Consider the following 20,831-nt stretch of genomic DNA (forward strand, 5'->3'; position numbering starts at 1 on the left):
AGACTCCTCTTCCTAAATGGACTGAACAATATTTGGAAGTGGGTGGCTGTCTCGTTGTGATACTGTTTTCATAGCATGAGCAAGAAGAGACTTCTCTTTCTAAATGGACTGAACAAGGTTATTATGGAAGTGGTAAACAGACTGAACATCTTAAGGGTTGTCTTTTCACATTGTCAGTGGGAGAAGGGAGGAAGGTGGGGGGAGGAGGAGAGTTCTGAAGGTGGTATTTTTTTTTTTTTCTTCTTTTAGGTCTGTTAATAAACTTCTTTATATTCTTTCAAGTTTGGTGCCTGTTTTGCATTTCTCCTAATTCTTATCTCACAGCAGATAAACAGTAATGAGTATTTTGGACCAAACCACTACAGTTCACTTGCTGATTTTCTCACGTCTTCTCTTTTGTATGTAAAGGACAGAATAAGTAACAACAGTAGGAAAAAGCATTTGCCTAAAGCCTCTACTCAAGATGTTAGTGCACAATGCAAACTGGAGCTTCCCCCGTTAGGACTGTGAAAGCCACAAACCCCAGCACCTCCCCAAACACAAGGTGCTTTAAAGAACAGACTACAGGGTTTGCTTTGGAAGAGATGAGGATTGTGAATTCTGAGCACATGGTGTGTGCTGCTAGGTTTACTCTCATGACCTGTCAGCATCTGTGGAAAGATGTGTTCATCAGGAATAAATCAGGATTTGCATGAGAATGCACAGGTATCCCATATCCTGCCCTCACACTGCGTATCTTCAGAAAGAAGGCAGAACATTTGCCATGAAGGTCAGAGAGAAGAAGGACAAACACTAATGTTAAACACAGGGGTATTCATGTGTCTGACCCCCAAGTCTGCAGCCCAGGCTCGCAAACAGATCTGTTAAATCCCAATATCCTTCTACCTCTTTCAATAACATAAATGTGACAAACTCGCACAGTACCTTAACATAACATGGACAGCGAGCTCAAAATCTCCTTTCCTGGGTCATGTTAGGACTAATTAAATACAAACCTGTAAAAAACGTCTGGGTGCTTGCAATCTAACTAGAAATTCTGGGAGACAAGACCTTATTTTCTGCTCTGCTTCAGTGGCTGGATCAGTGTGAACAGAATCAAATGCTGAAGCATAAGAGGCCCCTTGAATCAAAGTTCTCTCTAGCAAGTAACAAGGAGTCACAAGTTCATGCTTAACTTCAGGAACATCAGGAGTTCTGTAGCCTCTTGTTCTTCCAAATGTTAAAGCTCCCCTTACTTTTATTCAACCTCCTCACTATTTTCAATTAATTGCTTTTATTTACCAGATTTTACATTTGTTAATCTGATCAATATCAAATTAACCTCACCTTCAAGGTCACTAGAGAACATGCTGAAAGAAACTGTTTTAAGAAAACCCTGAGAGCAGCACGTACATTTTCCCTGCTCATCGCTAGCAATCACCCTTTCTCCTGTCAATTGATCCTCTCTCATTACTAGCCCTTCCTTTAGTATCTCAGTAGATTTTGTGATCTAAAAAACCCAAACTAGCAATTCTGCCATATCCCATAGGTATCTTACCTGAGAAACAGGCCCAGACAGATGGGAAGGGATTGGGTCAAAACCTTAAAAAATACCCCTCATTTGGCTTTGCACATCGTCAATAAAATTGAAAGCTCTGGAATGTGTTTAGAAGTCCTGCTACCACCATTATAACTATCCAGCAAGATTTAAAGTCTGATTTCTACCTACATCCATAGAAAACACATCCTCAAACATTCCCACCCCTCAATTCAGAATTAAGACTGTCACCATTACCTGGACATCTTGCTGGTAAATCTTGTTACGTTCTGAACAGACGAGAGGTCTTGCTCAAGTGCCCCGTCGCACAGTCTCTGATGCACTCGTAGGTGAGGTCTCCTGGGCCACTACTCCATACACGTGAAGGATAAGGATGGTACTTCACAAGGCAGCACTCTCTGTGCTCAGGTTTAGAGTCACTAAGTCCTCCCAAGGTCAGTTTTGGCTGGAGAAGACAAGCAGCTCCTGAAACTGCTCCCAAACCCAAGAGTTCCCAGCGTGCTCACACCTGTAGAGGGCCAACAGCAGCATTTGTGTGCTGGGTTTGCCACAGCACCATTACACCTCCAACAACAAGCAAAGGCAGCCCAAAGCAAGAATGTGGGGATCATTCATTGGGGAAGGGTGGTGCACAGAGGACAAGGAGGCAGAAACATCAGGGGAATAAGGTACAAGGATGCAATGCTGGATGGAGAACAGATCAGGAGAGCAGCTTTCAAATCCAATCAATGTAAACAATGCAAATGCTCCAAACCTGGGGCAGGTGGTGTGATGACAGGCAGGTGTTAAAGCAGAGAAAAGAAAAACATTGATTTCATTTAAGGTTTGGTGTATCTAGGCTGAGATAAATGGAAAATGGAAAAGGAGACAAGATAGATAGAACAAGGAGGAAAAGAGATGCAAAGTTTCAGAAAAGAGTAAACCAAGTCTAGCAGAACTTTTTAAATTCAATGTTCAATCTGCTTTGACTCTAAAGAACAGAGCTATTTAAAACACTTCAGAAATTTAGTACAAGAACTAGTCTACAGCTACCTTTGCAGCAATGTAAGAATTACCTCTGCAGTGTAAGAATGACACTGCTTATCACCTTTACATTGTCATTACATATAAACAGAAATATTTCAGTCTATTTCTCAAGAACCTACCTTATTACAACTTCTTAAAATATTCCCATAGTAATGAATCAATTTGGTAAAACAGCTTTATTTTTGGCTTTCTCTGACATCCAGATCTGTGTTAATATACATGGCAATTATGTTCTAAGTAGAAATGCCACAATATTTTACTGTATTCATTACTACATAAATATGTAGATTTATGTGCATGGCTCATAAGGAGTAAATATTACCATTATCTGTCACCATAAAGCAGTAAAACCTTGGCTCATGAAGCACCATTTTTTTGCCTTTCTCCTCTGTATACTACAGTGATGGGGCAAAAATCAGAAGTGTTTCTTTGAGAATGCTTATGGCCTTTACAACATGTCTGACACCTCAAAGAGAGCCTTCGCTTTAAGAAACGTATGGCATAAATGTCAGCCCAACTCCATCAAGTAAAAGCAAACATCATTCTCAGCATGATTAACAAGGAAATAACACATTGTTTCAAAAGAGCATGTCTGGAAACAGAACAGGAAAATCCCACCCAGATAATAACCAGAGACTTTAAAAGAGCCATGCCCAGAGAATCCTGCTTGGATCTAAAGCAGCAATGACAGAAACACAACAAAAGTGGCATGATAGGCACAAGGTAGGGGAAAAAAGCACAACCCCCCAAAAACCCCCAATAAACAGCATCCCAGAGATCATTAATCCATAATTAAAAGTACTTTTTCCTGCTTCACTGATGGAAAAACATTAAGAATTTAAATAACATTACTTCAGCAAAACATGTCACATAGCCCGTAAAGCTGATATAATCCACTTATTTTGCAGCGTGTGGCAGACCATTTCCTAAGATGCTGTTGTAAAGTGATGGGTTTATTATGTCAATTTAGGTTACGGCTCTGTGTAATAGACAGTATTTTAGTAATTATTAATGTATAGAAGCTAAAGAGATTCATATGGGCACTCGGGTCAATAAACATCACAGTGTGTATTAGCTCAAGTCCTAGAGTGACTCAGTATTTCCACCCGTATCTAAAATTGGTGACAGTTCCAGCCTTTAGGGCTGGAACAACTATATCAGCATAAAGGGTTTTAATTGTGAGATTTTGTTACATTTTAGCTGATATTTGACTTCTGTTGAAGTAGGCAGCGTTTTTTTCCCCCCTCCTCCCAGGAGTTTGCTCCATCTCCTTTAGTATTTCTCTAACCATTCAGTGACCAGGTTCAGTCCACTAAATTGCAAAAACTAATATGAAAAAGGGGAGAGGGAGAAGACAGTGGAGAAGTTTGACTTTTTTGGTAGAGATGCTGTCAGTTTACCAGGTTGAATCATGCAGATGAAGGGCAAGAAGACAGGCATCAGAGCTGGCAGAAGGTCCCAACCAAAAATGGCAGGAGCAGAACTAATCCCCTGAATAGCAGCAAGCCTTCAGAACAGCCCAATTTGAAAGTGAAAGCACCTCCTGAACGATTCCTGGCTACTTCTCGCAGTGCAAGAGGAGCATTTGGAGCACCTCCCATCCTTGACAGCCATGTTAACAAAGGGATAGGAGAGAGGAATAGGTTACATTATTAGTACCAATATATTTAAATATATGTGTCTATTGTGCGTAGCTAAATCTTTAATTGCATTTTGTACAAGGAATTAGGCAGTTGTACATGTTAGACTTTAAAAATCCAGTTGCAATTTTACAAGTATTAACTATCTTAAAATCAAATTTGGAACAAAGCTAACATCCAAAATATTTAAAACTTGCAACTGTTCCATCTTTCTTACTGCTTGAAATGACTGCAAAAGAAGGCGCTTAAATGCTAACAAGTGTAAGATATTTTGACACTTCCAACACTTCTAAAATTGCCAAACACAGAAGAATTAAGTCTGTAACAAACCTGGTAACTCATACAAACCAACCAGTTCAAAACATCAGTTCTTTATCAGTGGAAGGAGTTGTTAGCATCTCTGAATAACAGAATGGTGGCAAATAGGCATTCTGTTACCTGAGAGAGAAAGGCAACTTGATGTACACATACTTACTCAACAGGAGATTTTGTACCATAGATTAAGGCAGCCCAAAGATCAGGGTTCTATTTATGACAATTATTAATCCGTAAAAGTGAAGTCTCAGCTAGATTCAGTGTCTTACATTATTTCCAGTTTTAAGTGAATCACACCTGGCCTCATAGTGACACACAGCTCATTTCCATAGTGCTGCTTGACAGACTTAAAAAAACCTTAAAACACTGCAACCTAAATTTGCAAATTCATTTTTGAAATTGGAAAGGGAAGGAAAAGCATTCTCATAAAAATGAGTGCAAGGACATAGGCTGAAACTGACTGAGAGAGGGTACAGCTTTGGGCCATGTGCCCTGCAGTAGCCACCTTTCACACAGTATGTGCAGAGGAAGCTCTCGGCTACTTGTCTCATCTCTAGGGAGCTGAAGTTCTTGTGTAGCAATTCAGTATTTACAGCATTTTCCCTCAGTTTCATTTTCTTTGCATACTCAGTCATTACATCTGGATGAACTTTCTCTTCTCCCTAGGAACATGGTTTTGGCAGGGCAGATGTCTGCACAAGAAAGGATCTTGGCATTCAGTAGCAGTTGCCTAGATACCACCTTTTAAGTGCCAGAAGCCTGGACTCGTTTTTTCCAGCACAGAAAACTAATGCCTATTGTTCCAAGTGGTAATCCTCCTGCAAGTTCACCAACTTCTGCATTGACTATTATTCAGTTCTACTAAAATAAATGTAAATAACATTTACTACAGACATAACAAAAAAAAAAAAGTAGAGGACTGAAAAATATAACTTTTTTTAATATTACAAAAGAATTATTCAGAGCATAACATTAAGTTCCAAAAACATTTCAAAAAAATGAGGCATTTTAACAGCTTCTCTCTGAGTGTAACAAGGATGTTGGTGACTCAGGATTCAAGCAGGTTGCTAAATACTAAGGGAAGCTGAAATGAATATAACTTTCAATATCCCATGATTTCTTATGAGGGAACTGTCTCAAAACAGACTGAAGGGCTCCCAGATTTTTCTGGGGCTACTCATTGTCCTAATCCAAGAGCCTTAAGTGCACGCACACCAAGTGTTCTGAAATCACGGATGCAACTTGCTGTGGTTACTGAAGGGTCTCAGAAGTGCTGGAGAGTCCTATAAGCACTGAATCTGCAAGGCCTGAATTCCTAGGAACCTAACAGCTGCAGCAGATAACCAGGTTTTGTTTCAAGTGTGATGGCTCACTGAGGGAAGTACAGGGTTTATACTACTGTGCAGGTACACCAAGCACAATATATTTACTTTCCAGTTAATCTGTCTGGAAGTTTACCAAGCAGTTCTAAGACCAGAAGGCAGCTGGGTAACTACTCCCAACACAGAAGGATCTCTGTACTTTTCTTTAGCTATGCAGGAATATGTCACCTATGTTGTTTGAAATCACATTGGAAAAAAAGCTATGTTTTACAGAATTCCCATCTTTAGAAATCGAGGAAGCTGCTGTGGACTGAAAAAGGGCGTGTATGAAAGGGTGTATTATTTCAAATCAGCAAAAATCCAAGTTTACAACTGGCTCAAAACTTGCAAAAGCTGAAATTAGAAATGAAATGAAATGTGGAACCCCTTTCCTTAGGGCAACATATTCAGACCTGTGTAAAACTTACAGGTCATAGCCGATACAAACCAACAGTCTACATTCCTGTGAAAAAAGTTCTGATACTTTACACGTTTGCTTTGAAAAGCAAACTACTTTTTAAAGATTTCCAGGTATCCTTAAGAAAATTGCAAATAAATATTAATATTGATCTGTTAGCAAGATCACTTGCATTCTACAGACTTCAGTTTTACTGAGCAACTCCAGTCACTTGTGAATGATAATGGGTGGTGACATGGCAATTCTTGAATTGCTGCAACTGAGAGCACATCCCTTGGGGGACTCCTACTCAAAAAAGCTATGCCACCTCCAGGAAAAAAAATCTTCAGAGTTCACCCGGAGCAATGCAGAAGGGCTTGCTGTTACCATTCTCTAATTAAAAGAACAATTTATTAATTTGTAACAGAATGGCACCACAAACACCTCTGTTTATAAGAACTATTTTGAGTGAAGAGCCACCAATAGAAAAGGGTCATCTACTATTAATCATGTATTTTAGTGTAACTACACATGAAAGAAGATGAGGTATAGCTCCAAGAGGAACTTGAAAATGACCACACTCTAAAAGCCAAAGTGGACTTAAATTGCAGCAAAAGATTTGGGTCAAGATTTTTTTTTCCCCTAAAGTCTACCAGTAAGCATGGCAAAGCAGTGATACAGACTAAGGAAGTTGTGTGACTTCTACCATCAGAGTATGAACAAGTTAGACACACTTCTGATCAAAATGATTAAGGTCGACCAAAATTTGCTTAAGAACTCTAGTTTATTTAATGGAGACCTCTAGTTTATTTTCTATAATCAACAGGAAAATGCCCCTATCTCTAAAAAGAGAGGAAAAAAGGAAAAGCCCCCTCATTTTGAAAGATAAACGTTGTTCACAAAAAGTTTACTCAAATTATCTAAGTCAATACCTGAAGGTTGATGTTTAGACAACAAAGCACAGCATGATGAAAGGAGTATTTTGTTGACACAGCACCAGGACTCTTTACTGAGGATTGCCAGCGTTTTAAAGTGGAAAGGCCGGTGTCCCACCACACACCACATTACCAGATGCAGCTGCCAAGAAACCTTTCTTGCTTCATGAAAAAAAGACTAGTCCAGCATGATTTCAGCTGCACAGCTGAAATCTTCAAAGGATGTTGATGCTGTCAGAGAGAAGCCCAGGGCATTAAGGAACGAGGGGGAACAGGGCTAGCCCAAAGGATACTGGTGTACCCTGCCATAGAATAAGACAGTCAGGAATTTTACAGTTTATATTTTTCATCAAAAAATGCCAGTCCCCACATGTGTCACTTGATGACTCCTCTAACAAATCTCTTCCTGGATCCCACTAGCTCACTTTATCTAGCTCTTTGGCAAGCCATCAGTGTCAATCATCCTAAACTACCCTGACATATAGCCTATCCTAGGGCTAGAGGCTTCAGGCTTTCAGTCTTGCTAGTTTCCAGGGATGATAAGTACTCATCCTAGGAAAACCAACTTCCACAGCAGTCTGCATGCAATTGCTAAGCTCTGACACCCCCATGCCCATTGAGCTGAAGTGAAAATATATCACATTTACCTCACAGGCTGGACTAATTTTGTCCAGACTTGTTTGTGAAATACCCCTACAAAATTATTCAGCCAACATGTCTCACCTTGTCAACAATTTTTCTAGTCTATTTATGCATGAAAACAACTGGAAGCAAACTACTGAAACACCCTCAAGGCTCCTCTGTCCAGTACTCTGCTCCTCCTGCAAAATACCCCTTCCCCTTCACTTCCAGTGGCCTGTACCCAGTATGTCCAGGCCATGTTTGCTACCTCACACCTTGCTGCCTTTTCACAGGGAGAGAACCATGTCCATGCCCGTTTGAGAACTCCCAGCAAAAGACAAGGCATCAGATCTTCTCCTTCCCTTGCCCATAGAATTGAAAGTAAGGACTTTGACTAGCAATCCTCAATCATGAGGACAGGAACAGAAATAAATACCTTACTACTGGAGACCTTCAACCCCTCTGTCTGACAGGAAGCCAACCAAAGGGTGCAGGAATGACAAGGAAGAAACAGGGGTCATCTTGGGAACAGCACATTCACATGGAGATGGTGCAATTGCACACGCCTCATTTCCTTATGAAACTGGGCTAAAACTCATAAAACATGCAGAACTCTTCAATAATAGGAGTGTTATTTTTGGCTACATTTTTTGAGACATTTAATTCAATCTGCATTTAATTCACATTTTTTCCAAGGAAGAAAAGTTCTTCATTTTTCCTTGCTGGCTGCCTGCCTACAGAACTAATCAAGAAAGAATAGATTTTACCATCACACGCTATAAACTTTGAAAGTGAAAAAACAAAGCAACGTAACCTCTTCCAAATTTAGTTTGTTGATCAGAGGAAAATTCACTGAACTCAGAAAACAACAAGAGATATAGCAAGCTGTAAAAATTTTTTAAGGTGAAGCAGGAACTCACCTATCTCATTTTGTTAACCATCCTGAAGACCAAACACATGGACTGGAAAGAATTTCAAAGCTCAAGATACTCAGATTATGCAATACTAAATAAATTCTTACATTAAAGGAAAAAACAAGGTAAAGACATTCTTTAAAGCTTCATTACTGTGGCCTGTAATTCCTCAGCAGGGCACGAACTTAGTGCATTGGCTTGCTAGAGCCAGTGACAAACAGAATAATTCTTAATGGTTTATCATTCTCTATAGTTTAGATTACTGCAGTCTACTAACTTTCCCAAGGCCCATTAAGTAGAAAATACCATGCCAAATCCCATAGTTTCAGAAAAATCATTCTTTCTCCTTATGTTCTGTGTGAATGGAACCAGACTAGCAGGCTGCAGCTGCTCAGCTCCCCAAGAAACCAGGAAGGTAAGAAATATTGCAGATGTTGCCATATACACATACACATATATATCCCTTTCTACACACATCACATCAGGACTACAAGACATGGGGCATCCTGCCTAATTATTTAAAAGAAAATTTTTTCACCTCAGCAGAACTCTGAACTTCAGGTTGTCCAGCATCTGGAACAGAACAAGGGCTTCAGCCTCATCCCTACCTAATACAATCAAATCTTTTGAGCAGCCTTGCTCACTGTAACACATTTGATATTGGAAAAACCATTTCTTGAGATGGACTAGTTGAGTTATATTCCTGCTGGCAGAGAAAAACATAATTCTTCTTTCTAATGTTTTGACAGAAGTACATGTTATCCAAGCATAGAATTAGACAAATTATCTGGAGTAAACTAGAGTTTGAAATCACAGTGCCTTAAATCCTGCAGATAGCAGGATCTGATTCATCTTGTCACGCTGTAAGATACTATAAAACATAAGGAAACTTATAATGAATCAAAGAAACTGTTCCTGTAAGGTGGCTTATAAAACTGATTATTAACGTAAAACATTAAAACCAGCAAGTTACAAATAGTTGTATGAACTGTTATTCCTGCAGGGCAAAGGTACCCTTCATAACGTTAAAACACAAAATGCAGAAATACTTCTACGTGTATTCACTTAATTTTGAGGTTTTCCCCCAAATTCTAGCTAAAATGCTAAAAGCTTTTGGTTTATTTCATTTACATACTGTATTTGCCAGTGGACATTATCTGATCAAGGAATCATTTTTGGACTTTTCCAACCAATTTCATTGCTCCACCAGAGAAAAATACAACAATTCACAAAGGAAGAAAAATTAGCAACTGCCTTCTGACAAAATATCAGAATTATTTTAAAAATCTGAAATTGAGTTTGGAGAATCACCATGCCTATGGTAAAGCTTTACTAACAATCTGAAAACTCACATTCCATGGAGTGTAAGAAGTTATTCATGAATCTCATTTTTAGTAAAATTTTAATAAAAGTGATGTTTTTCACATTCTGAAGAGCTAAAAATACAGAAACTTATTTACATTTTATAACAACAAAAATGTACAAATTACTATACAAAATGCAGTACCATCTCATGAAAAACAAGTTTTTGAAAGTTCTAGGAGTTAGGATATTACTAAATCTGTATTTTCTGAAGAGATACCACTTTAAAGACTAAGTATCAATAACTGAACAGTGATTTTTTTCAGGTAAATAAAAAATGCTTTCATGACAATTATGACTGTCATTACTTTTAATTTTGGCTGATACAAATATATCCTCATAAAAAAGGCTGCTGAATTTATAACAAGTCAAAGCCAATATATACTCTTTCCCTTGAGGTTCTGGTGACAGAAATTTTCAAAATGAGATAAGTATAGAAACTTCTTTTTAAGGAAATAAGCCTGGCAAGAAATATATAAGTTACCCTTTTATAAACCCCTATATTTATACACAATCAGACAGTGCAGATGTTTACAGTTATTTCAAAATTACACATATGGCAATCACTGTATGCTATCTGATACACGTTTTAGAGTGGAAATGATTCAGCACAAGCCGAACCCACGGAATGGCAAATTTCAATTCACATTTCTAGTTGAAACACACAAGCACATCTGATACACAAAAGGAAATCTGACACACTTTTTATTTTAGAAAAATATGGGATATCATATTGTACAGATGAAAAACATAACAGATCAGCTCAGTCAGACCCTTAACTACTGCTTAAATCACTGGAAATAGTCACATCTATGCGTTTGGGTGCTTGAGTTGTAAAAAGATGCTGATTCACAAGCTTTGAGTATGGATGAATAGGATTCTACCAGCACTTCAGATTGGGTCCTCACTGCAATGCCTGGAGTATAACTTAAGTCATCTATTGGGTGTAATTCTGATAAAATTCATTTTATTTAACATATTAAGACTAATGCAAGTCCCCTATCTTATAACATGACCTTCAAAAGCTGATAGCAATTTACTGATTTGAAGGCCACCCAAAGGAAGACATCAGTTCACAAAGTATTCTGACATCAATGTATCTGCAAGTGGTTGTACTGCTAAAGTGACTGAAAATGCTTTGATTTGAATGCCGACAGCTTTTACCGAATGCTCCAGCATCATTCAGTTATTCTTAAATGGCAACTGTGTAAAATCCTATTTCTAACTGAAGGGGAAAAAACCCCACAACAATCAGTTCAAAGTAATATAAGGAAACACTACTGAAGTGCCCAAACTGTTTTAATATTCATTTGAACCCAAGACTCTGGAAAGGTGAAGTATCCTGTTCTCAAACATGTATGGTCCACGATCTCATGTTAAATCCTTTGTTACTTTCACCCATGAGTGCACTGTATGATTAGTAGGAAATCTTTAGCAGACACAAAAAAATGGAAGATGAAACTTGCAGCAAGAGAGCATGGCAAACCTGAGAGATCTATTAGTGCATAAATCTGCTTAAAAACTAAAAAGATAGAAAGAGAGAGCTAACAAACTACAATAAAAGTTATGTCTTTAAAGCAGTAAGTTGTAACAGGGTGGGAAACGTTTGATTTGCACATATGCCTGCAAAGGGGTCACTATCTGAAAATAGAGTTGGTATTTTTCACAGCATCAGATTTATGGTAAAGAGCCATAAATAGCAGTTTTTAATACTACGCTTTTCCCACCCTGGCAGAGAATAAACATGAATTTAGAAGCACAGTAGAAGTGAAAAACAAAGAAGAGGAGAGATAGAAAGCAGCAGAGAAAGACAGAAAAGGTGAATACAGAGCTACAGAAGTGTTTATTGAGCATGCTACAGAGGTAAGCAGAGTACACACAAAATGAAATTAAACAACCATCAAACCTCCCAACTTTGTTAGAAAATTAATTTTTAATTGTGCCACTTTCAAACTATACTGAATTTTACAATTCTAAAGATGTAAAAACTCAACTAATAGAAAATATACATGACCTTTTTTTTCTACATAGATAACAGAATCTATGAATCTTGAAACTAAGTACATCAATTTCAAAAAGTATTGGTCATTTAAACAGAATCAAGGTAACAGTTCAGACTCTCAGTGAACTGCTTTCAAATTAACAGGATCTGCAGATTCTGAGCCATGTTTATAGTAAAGTCAGATCAATTTCTAAATACAAAATATTTTGAAGAGATTTATTAAAACTGAATATTACAATGCAAGGTAAATTAAGACTAAAGGCACATAAACTTTGGTCCCACCTGGTTGTCAGTTTTAGGAAACCGCCACAAAATTTCCTGCAAGCATTTGCAGCAAACTTTCTTCATCATTGAAAAATACATGCACCATTTCCTGAACTAGCTTGACCAGTCTGTACATGCTCAGAAATCCACAACCATATTCCATATCTTAATTACAAACTAAAGATGGCAATATATATTGAAATGCACGTAAGTCATGTCAACTCCAAAAACATCTACGAAAAATATTCAGCCACAAACAAGACATTACTTAGTGCTGACATTTATATGATACATCCCACAAGAGTGTGTACAAAAAGGTTAAGATTCCACAATGCTTTTCACGTAGGGCTCAAAGTCACAGAAGTCACTTTTTGTCCTTTAAGAAATTAATATTCTGTACCTTGTTAATTTTAACTAATGCCTACATTCATAACTGAATCTAGACCAGAACAATGAAATACAAAAGGCCTTTTTTAAAAAAGAACACAAAGCAAAAAGTAGCAAAACTCAAATAATGTCATTTTACTCTTTCAGCATAATGCATCTTATCCAATTAAAAAGAAAAGTAAGTGACAAGCCAGCATATAAAGAAATCTATCAAGCAGGAGAAAACAAAAACTTAACCTTTTTACACACCCCTGCCTAAACATATTTAAATTATCATGTAACAATGTGCCCCAGACAACCAAATTTGCTTTTTACTAGTTATGCAATTCCAGCAGTACTAATTTTCCTTTTTAAGGCACGTACGTCAACTAAGTTGAAAAAATGTGGTATTAACTTGAAATCTTTTAAACAAAACAATGGTTTATCTAAACAACAGTTAAACAGTTGAAAAGCAGTTAATATCACTGCCTTTTTTTTTTTTTAAACAATCAAGGAATGATAACAGCATGAAAAAAAAATAAAAAAACAGAAGACAAACTCTGGTCCCCACTTTCCTGAACAGTCAAAAGGTGACAACACCAAACAATGCAATACACCTTCATTCTCTATCTGCCTTTTTAAATAGTTGACTTAGAGAAAGAAACTCTCAGATGGTGACTTTCTCCCAGATTGTAATTGTGAAGATCAATCAAAGCCTGAATAGCTTCTTCTACTGTTGACATCTGAAGAAGTGCCATCTTGTGATCTCTTCTGAAACAAAATAATGGAATTAGGAACTTGAACACTGCAGGGGTTGCTCCTAATGTTTGCTATCTGATATGTACTTTTTCTTAAGATGTGCTGCAAAAACTCTTTTTTTAGAGCTATGTGCAGAAAAGCTACTTACTGAAAAAATTTAAATGCCTTCACAGTGCCTCCAGTGTTAGCAAACAATGTGCGTAGATCCTCTTCTGCTACTGATGGTCTACAGACAGACAAAATAAGCATAAGCAGGAAATCATTAGGCAATTCAGTGTGTTGTGATTCACATGAATATTAGCGGCTTACTGACAGGGAACACTTACGGAATATTGGACAGATGAAGTGTTGCAGAAGGAGGGAATATATTTTGAAAGTTTTTTGAACCAGGTTTCTTGAAGCGGTGCAAAGGTGAATTACCAAAATCTTTAGTCAGCCCTTGGTCATCGAGTCCCTCGCGAGGTAGTTGTACTGTCTGATGTTTAGAAAGGGTAACCCGAATAATCTTTCCATACATTTTTTGTCCATTAAGATGGCTCATGGCTGAAAAAGACAAGTTTACTCAGTTGAGTGCTACTTTTCAACAGCTTGTGGTACATTACACAAGCAAAGAAGAAAAACACCCAAGCAAATCAAAGGGTCAGTGTGCTAAAAAACTGGAATCAAGAAGTAGGTCTGCAGCCTCTTTGTGAATAATTAATTTTATTTAGGGATCACCACATTTGATTCGCTTTTGAATTTATTTAGGGTATTCATTTAGGTGCAGACCTTCTGGAACACAAGTGCATGCAAAAAGATTTTGGATCTGTGGGTAACCAGAGTAAGAGGCAAACTGACAAATATAAACACACTTAGTTCACCTGATCTTACACAGCCTAATTTCCAAGTACTTAAACTAATGGGAATATAAACAGAAAACTAATCTTACCCAGCTGTGACTGGTTTCCATCAGCCATCTGTATAAGAGCACTATCTTTCTTATTGTACAAAATCTTCACACGCTGCACATCACCATAAACACCTTTTCAAAGTCAAAAGTAACCCAAAAGAAAAAGTTCATTTTAAAGCCAGCCACCTTAAGTAATGTACTTTGACATATCAATGGAACATTCAGACAGCAACAAGATCACTCACTCAAACTCAACACACTCACAAATGAATAAAGGAGATAAAGATTTTGAATAGTGAATTTTGAAAAGAATAATTTCTGATAAACCCTCAAAGCTATGTGAATGATATAAAATTAAAGACCATGCAAAATATATTAGCATGCATTAAAAGAAAATCTGTGTCTATGGAGAGATTTAAACAGCAAAAGAAAAATAGCAAAAGATTTACTATTCAACTTTAAGCCAAAGTGCTAGCTACAAATAAGAATTAAGGTGAAACAAAAAAACCAACCAAACAAAAACCATAAAAACAAAATCAAATCAATAATAAAAGTATAGTGCTAACAATAACATACCGAAGAGGGTAAACAGACTTTGGGGCGTAACCATCTTTAGAAGGAGAGAAGAGCAAGCAGCGTAAGACAAGAAGAGAGAAGAGTCGAGGAAGAGCGGAGATGAACAGATCATCCATAACGAAGGGTGGTTCCCGCAGAATGGTGAGGTGGTCATGGATCATGGTTCAAGGCGGTTAATTGGGGCAAGTTGGTCCGAGGAACATTTTGTTCAAGCACAGAAGCATGAACATAGGGAATGAAGACAGGGAATGGAGACAAAGACGAGGAGAAGGGTAAGACAGGGAAGGGCACGGGAATTTGGGTAAAGACAAGGAAAGGGAAGTTGAACACATAGGGAAAAGGATGAAATGGGGGAGGGAATACAGCAATGCAGAAGAAAAAAAAATAAGGAAGTGGGGAACAAAAAAAAATAAAATATAGGTCAGTACATAGGAAATGCAGGAATTTGGTCAGAAAATGGTTGGTTTATGTACTGTACAAGAAAAACTGAGTAAAATGTAGTCACCCAAGACAAATATGGGTAAAGTACATTCATATTAAGAGTAAACTACAGCATTTCATCTCAACATGAACATAAATTAAAAAAAGCATGCAATAGAAATTTTAAAATTTAAACTTTAACTGCGTAAGCATGGCTGGCTATGAAATGCAGGCAAAATATCTTTCAAAATGGCACTCTGATCTGAAACATTTTAACATGCAAGACTGTGGATGACAAAATAGTACCAGATGATAAAAAAAGCTTAATGATTTACAGTGACAGAGGCCAGTTAAAAATGGAACAGCTAGACTGATACAAACTTCCCACATTTCATACCAGCTTTCACAGCCATCAAAATAAATGTAAAGGACAGTAAAAATGCAAAACTAAATTAATCCCTTTAGACTTCAGAGTTAGCAAGAAAGATACAGTTAAGGTGAAAATGCTTTGCCACCACTTTTTTTTTTAAGACAAATGAGTAACTGCAAAGAAAAAAAAATTACTAAGAGAGACTGGAAGACTGCCTCGTCAAGATCTTTGGGAGAACCTTCAAAGAAAAATGTGTTAGAGTAGTTCACATAAATTAAGACTCAAAAATGTGAGATACAAGCATGAAATGAAACAGCAAACAATTAGAAACAAAACAGAAATTCTAGTTTACATGATTACAATTACAAAAGAAAGAATAGTTGGTATTCAAACATGCAGTAGTTACCAAATTTTTCTTAGAAAAAAATAGGTAGCTGACTGTCAAAGGATATTTTAAGTTGTTAGCTACCTAGGAAAATAAATGTATTTAACAATAATGGCTTTAAAATAAGCTTTGGGGATTATTAAAAAAAACAGCAAAAATCCTTTGAGTTTAAAATCCAAATGTAAGACGCCAAATGCAAAGAAATTATAAACTACTGAAAAATGAAGTGTGACTCAAGAGGAAAAAAAAAAGTAAAATTGTTTCACTGACCTCTTCATTTAAATTGCTAACCAGAAGGACTGTATTGCCACCAGCTGAAACTCCAGGCATTCCCACACGGCCAGCAGCAGCAGCTGCAGCTGCAGCTGCAGCATTTGGAATAGCCAAAGGACTCAGAGCTCCTGGAACAGCTGCAACAGGAAGCCCTAATTTTAAAATAAAGCATATTTTACGAAACACACACAAGTCGTTTTAAAAAAAAAAGTTCCTACATCAGTACTAGTGCTGCATACACCACTCTACACAGCAGACCATCCCACTGTTAAAGTCATCCAAAGGGTTGTGAAATGGGTTGCTAAATTAACATAAGAGAAATGTAGAAAATTTTTTTTCAGATCAAGTCTGCAAAGTTATGAGGTATAAAAAGTACTTTCTATTCAAACAACCATTATTGTGCACCAAAACTTTTTCCACTGCACTCCAAAATGCTTGAAGTGTCTAGTTTATCAAAATGGTACAAAGTAAATGTCGATTAAATCAGTAAGAATAAACACTAATTGTGCTCTCTGCATCATTACATCCTTATTTTCCATCATCATTTGAGAGACATTCCTCACTTCAACTTAATGCTTGGCTAAATACTCAACAGTGAAGCTGGCCACATGAAGAGGTTTACTATCTCTCACAGCCTCAGCATGAGGTGGGGAGGCAACCCTCTAAATTCAAAATTCAACATGCTCTGTGGCTTTTGTAATCCTATTGTCTGAAGAAGCATGTTAGCCTCAGCTAAAGCTTCAGCTGTGCTTTTATGTTTTCTTCTTCCAAGGAAACTCAAATCCTACAGAGAAGTGTTGGTTTTGTCTGGTCAGGTCACTGGGGTATGAGATGAACGTGCTACTCCCAGGATTCACGAAAGGTTCTTGTGATACATATGCACTACACATAGTTTATATAGGAACAGCTTTATCATATTTGATCAACATTGTATTTGCACATCATGCAGGGCTCAGTAAAAGAGCACTGATGTATCCAAATACTTTCCCAGGGCAGTAAGGCATGACAGATGTCAACACAATGGAAATACAACTTATTTTATACTAGGTCAATAGCAATCACTTAAGTTTTAGAAAATGTCAAGCTACCAGGTCTTACTAGAGCATATCAAGTCTTCTAGTATGTCTAGACACCTCTCCCTAACCTTAGGAACTTTAAGCCAGTCCAGCATTTTTAGGAACAAAGGAATCTAAAGAAGACTAGTGAAGTTCTTATGGTTCTTTCCATAGCTGGGCACAGCACAGCCAAGTAACTCATACTTTAAAAGGCAAAATTCTTCATAGCATCAGACCCTCCCAAGGACATTCTTGGTCCCACTGAAGAAGTTAAAAAACAATGATTAATTAAACACCATTCCTATAAAAGTATTTTCAATTATTATCCTTCAAAATTATTAGTAAGAATCTTAAAAAGGGGCATTAGTGGAAAGTGCGAACAAAGAACGCCAGCAATGACAGCAAGGGATAAAGCTCTGGGAGCCCTAAGCACAACAATGTATTTCCAGCTCTAATATTAAACAAATATCTAAATTGCAATAGTGAGTAACGTATTATTTCATATCAGTATTTGCAATTATAAACAGTTCTTCTATGAAATACTTTGTGTTTGTTGTGGTTCAGTATAATACAGCTGCTGTCTATCCAAAGTTTTTCTGTAACATCTGTAACTTTGGGGGGGGGGGGAGGAGGGAGAATGTATCTACTGTTTCATATGTGAGGTAAAAAACAGAAGATAAATAAATTTGCTTCTGATAATTCATTTGAAACCATTTCATCCACTAGTAATTTTCTCCTTCTTTCAAAAAATATTAAGACTCATTGAATATTATCCAATTTGCACTCTCAAAGATTTCTGAAACCTTATTTTATCACAGGTGAGGATGTAGTAGATGAATGAGTGATGATGCATGCAGGCTAGATCATCTATTTGATTGGTATGTTTTTAACTGATTACATAGCACACACAAATTTCATTTTTTGAAAAGGTCAGACAAATTACAAAGCCACAGCAAACAGAATTCTTGGTCTGCAGGCTCCACTGTACTTTGTCATGCTGATTTAAGCAATTAAAAGGTTTTTAATAAATAAAAATAAGAAGAGTTTCTATTATGGATAAGTTACCATGTAACACACTGTTTAGGACTTACCTGAAACTATTTAGAAACCATCCCCATTTGATAGATGATGAAGAGTTAAGAATATAACAAGCTCACCCAACTGGCCACGAGCAGATTTAGAAAATGTACCCAGCTCCCTTAAGTCTCTTTTGAAACAATGAACATTTTTAAAGAACAAAAAGCCAAGATGATATAAAATCTCCACTGCGCATCAAAATAAACATGACTGACTTCACTGATGCTCTGAAAATGTTTCATAGCTGCAATGAAAGTCCCTCAGGTTGTGTACCTTTTATTTTTCTACCACTTGGAAAAACAGTGCATGTAAGGAGGTCTACCCAAGTAGTACAAATTATAATACTTAATTAGTTATTGAAACTGTCATCTTCATAATTTTTTTAGAAATTGCTTTTAATATACACAAAAGAATGAGTGATTAAAATCAAAATGTTAGAAAACTTTGTAGTTTTGCAGACAAAAATCAAAAGTATGTAAGTGACTTTCAGGTGTAAAGTACTAGATCATAAATTCCACTAAAGTCACTTGGATAACTGCAGAAAGTACAGTAACCCCAATTAAATATATCCATAGAAATGCAAAGCCCCAAGCATCTGCAGAGTGTGATTTCACCATGCCAAGCAAATTAAACCTGTTAATTTGATGCATACTGTAAGTATTATATACAAGGAAATACTTTAGTAAGCCTGAGACTAGAAACCAACTACTCAGGATTCAGGAAAATGTCAGAATTAGAGTTACATAAGTAGTGCTGCATTTGTCACTGTTTTGTAACTCATGAATCTTTACTCTCTCCTCTCCTAAATCCCTACCTTAATCCCTAATATTACGGGTCTCATTAATAAGCAGCTTTACTTTGCTTTTGTCTACTTAAAACTCATACTGCAGCCCCATGTCTACATTCTAGTCATTGTGGGCTGACAAAAGAATTACTAATTGCCTCAAGGGTGCTCCTACAGCACTCATCTCTATGGTGTCAAACTTCTCCACAAACACTCATCTACCTTCCCAACTGAAGCATGACATGAGAGATTTCAATTTTTAAATTATGGGAAGTTAAAAGAGAAAAAAAGAAAATGAACTTTAGGTACAAGTTTTTTTCTGAGACTTCAAATTCTTACAGTATTTTTTACTTCCCAAAACTTTTGCTGTAGCTGCGATACATCATTTTGCAAGTCATGCTGGAAATGTAAAGTCAAGCGCTCTGGAATTTGGGGGAATTGGGTTTGTGTGTACTTCACAACTAGATATAAAATGTATCCTTCAAGTAACCTGATTTCAGAAAAGGGGCAAATACAATGCAACATTCAGTAGCCCTAGCTACAATATTCACCTCTTCCTGGGCTCACATCATTCACTAAGTGCCTTCTATCTTTCATAACAGAGAGCAGAGGCCCCTCTTTCCTACATTAACTCAAACTTACTTCAATTTGGCCCAGACTGTACAAAAAATCATGAAATCTATGTTGTTGTTATGTTTTCTTCAGAACAATAATGAGAAAGGATAAAAGAAAAAAAATAAGAGAAAGATTAAGTGGGAAGAACAATGATCACAACATAACATCAGCTTTCATAAAAGTAATGATTCTACATCTGAGTGCTATTACATTTTAAAGAGTGAAAGGTGTTCTCACTGAAAACCAATTTGACAGGAGTAGGAGTACACATTGATTATTTTGGTAATAGTCAGAAGATAGATATATCTGTACCTTTATCAGAGCATTTCACCAACTTCTGACAAACTCAAAGGCTGACAGGATATTAGAACTCATATACCGTAGCACTGGAAGTGCAACTACTGATTTTTTTTCTTTTATTCACAGAAAGATACAGGCTAGCACCACATGGTTTGGGTTTTTTAAGCAAAGAGCATAATCTTTTCCTCTTTGAAGGAAACCAGCAAAACATTATTTTCATTATCGGATAGTGCAAATAAACATTAGCATGAAGAAATCGTGCAAATCTTCTTAAGTCTCTCTTACAAACTTGGTGGGAAGGTGGGCAAGGTGGCCACAGACAGGAACATATGAAAGAGGGAAGGATGGATTTCGGGATACAAGTTGAACTAACTTGATGTTTTCTAACACTCTGTGCATTTGTCATTTTGTCACGCAAGTTTGCATTCATTTTTCACAGTACTTCTAAAGACAATGTAATTACGTTACTACAATTCAGATCACAATATAGACTGAACCTTGAATGGGCCTTTGGACACTACTGCAATTTAAGTTGTTAGAAGGATTAATGAATATTTTAATGAAGAGGCTTTGCAATACAGAAGAAGA

The 20,831-nt window shown here is 37.0% G+C and overlaps 1 protein-coding gene across 10 annotated transcripts in view; it reads right to left on the minus strand.

Moving 5' to 3' along the window:
* Positions 1-10,796: 10,796 nt before the first annotated feature.
* Positions 10,797-20,831, minus strand: part of PTBP2 (polypyrimidine tract binding protein 2) — a 46,776-nt gene continuing 36,741 nt past the window's right edge. For 5 of the 10 annotated variants that reach the window (XM_042030130.1, XM_042030129.1, XM_042030123.1 and 2 more), the window contains 6 exons: positions 16,410-16,564; positions 14,965-14,998; positions 14,428-14,520; positions 13,826-14,042; positions 13,648-13,725; positions 10,797-13,511 (listed from right to left, as the gene is read on the minus strand). In XM_042030130.1, the coding sequence (XP_041886064.1) occupies positions 13,379-13,511; positions 13,648-13,725; positions 13,826-14,042; positions 14,428-14,520; positions 14,965-14,998; positions 16,410-16,564 (710 nt within the window). In that variant the 3' untranslated portion in view covers positions 10,797-13,378. The remainder of the gene's footprint in view (positions 13,512-13,647; positions 13,726-13,825; positions 14,043-14,427; positions 14,521-14,964; positions 14,999-16,409; positions 16,565-20,831) is intronic. The other 5 variants (XM_042030126.1, XM_042030124.1, XM_042030125.1 and 2 more) reach the window with 3 other exon arrangements.

Source organism: Corvus kubaryi, unplaced genomic scaffold (assembly GCF_017639235.1).
Source record: "Corvus kubaryi isolate FWS band 111438036 unplaced genomic scaffold, C.kubaryi_AGA036_p1.0 37334, whole genome shotgun sequence".
In the NCBI taxonomy this organism is placed as follows: Eukaryota; Metazoa; Chordata; class Aves; order Passeriformes; family Corvidae; genus Corvus; species Corvus kubaryi.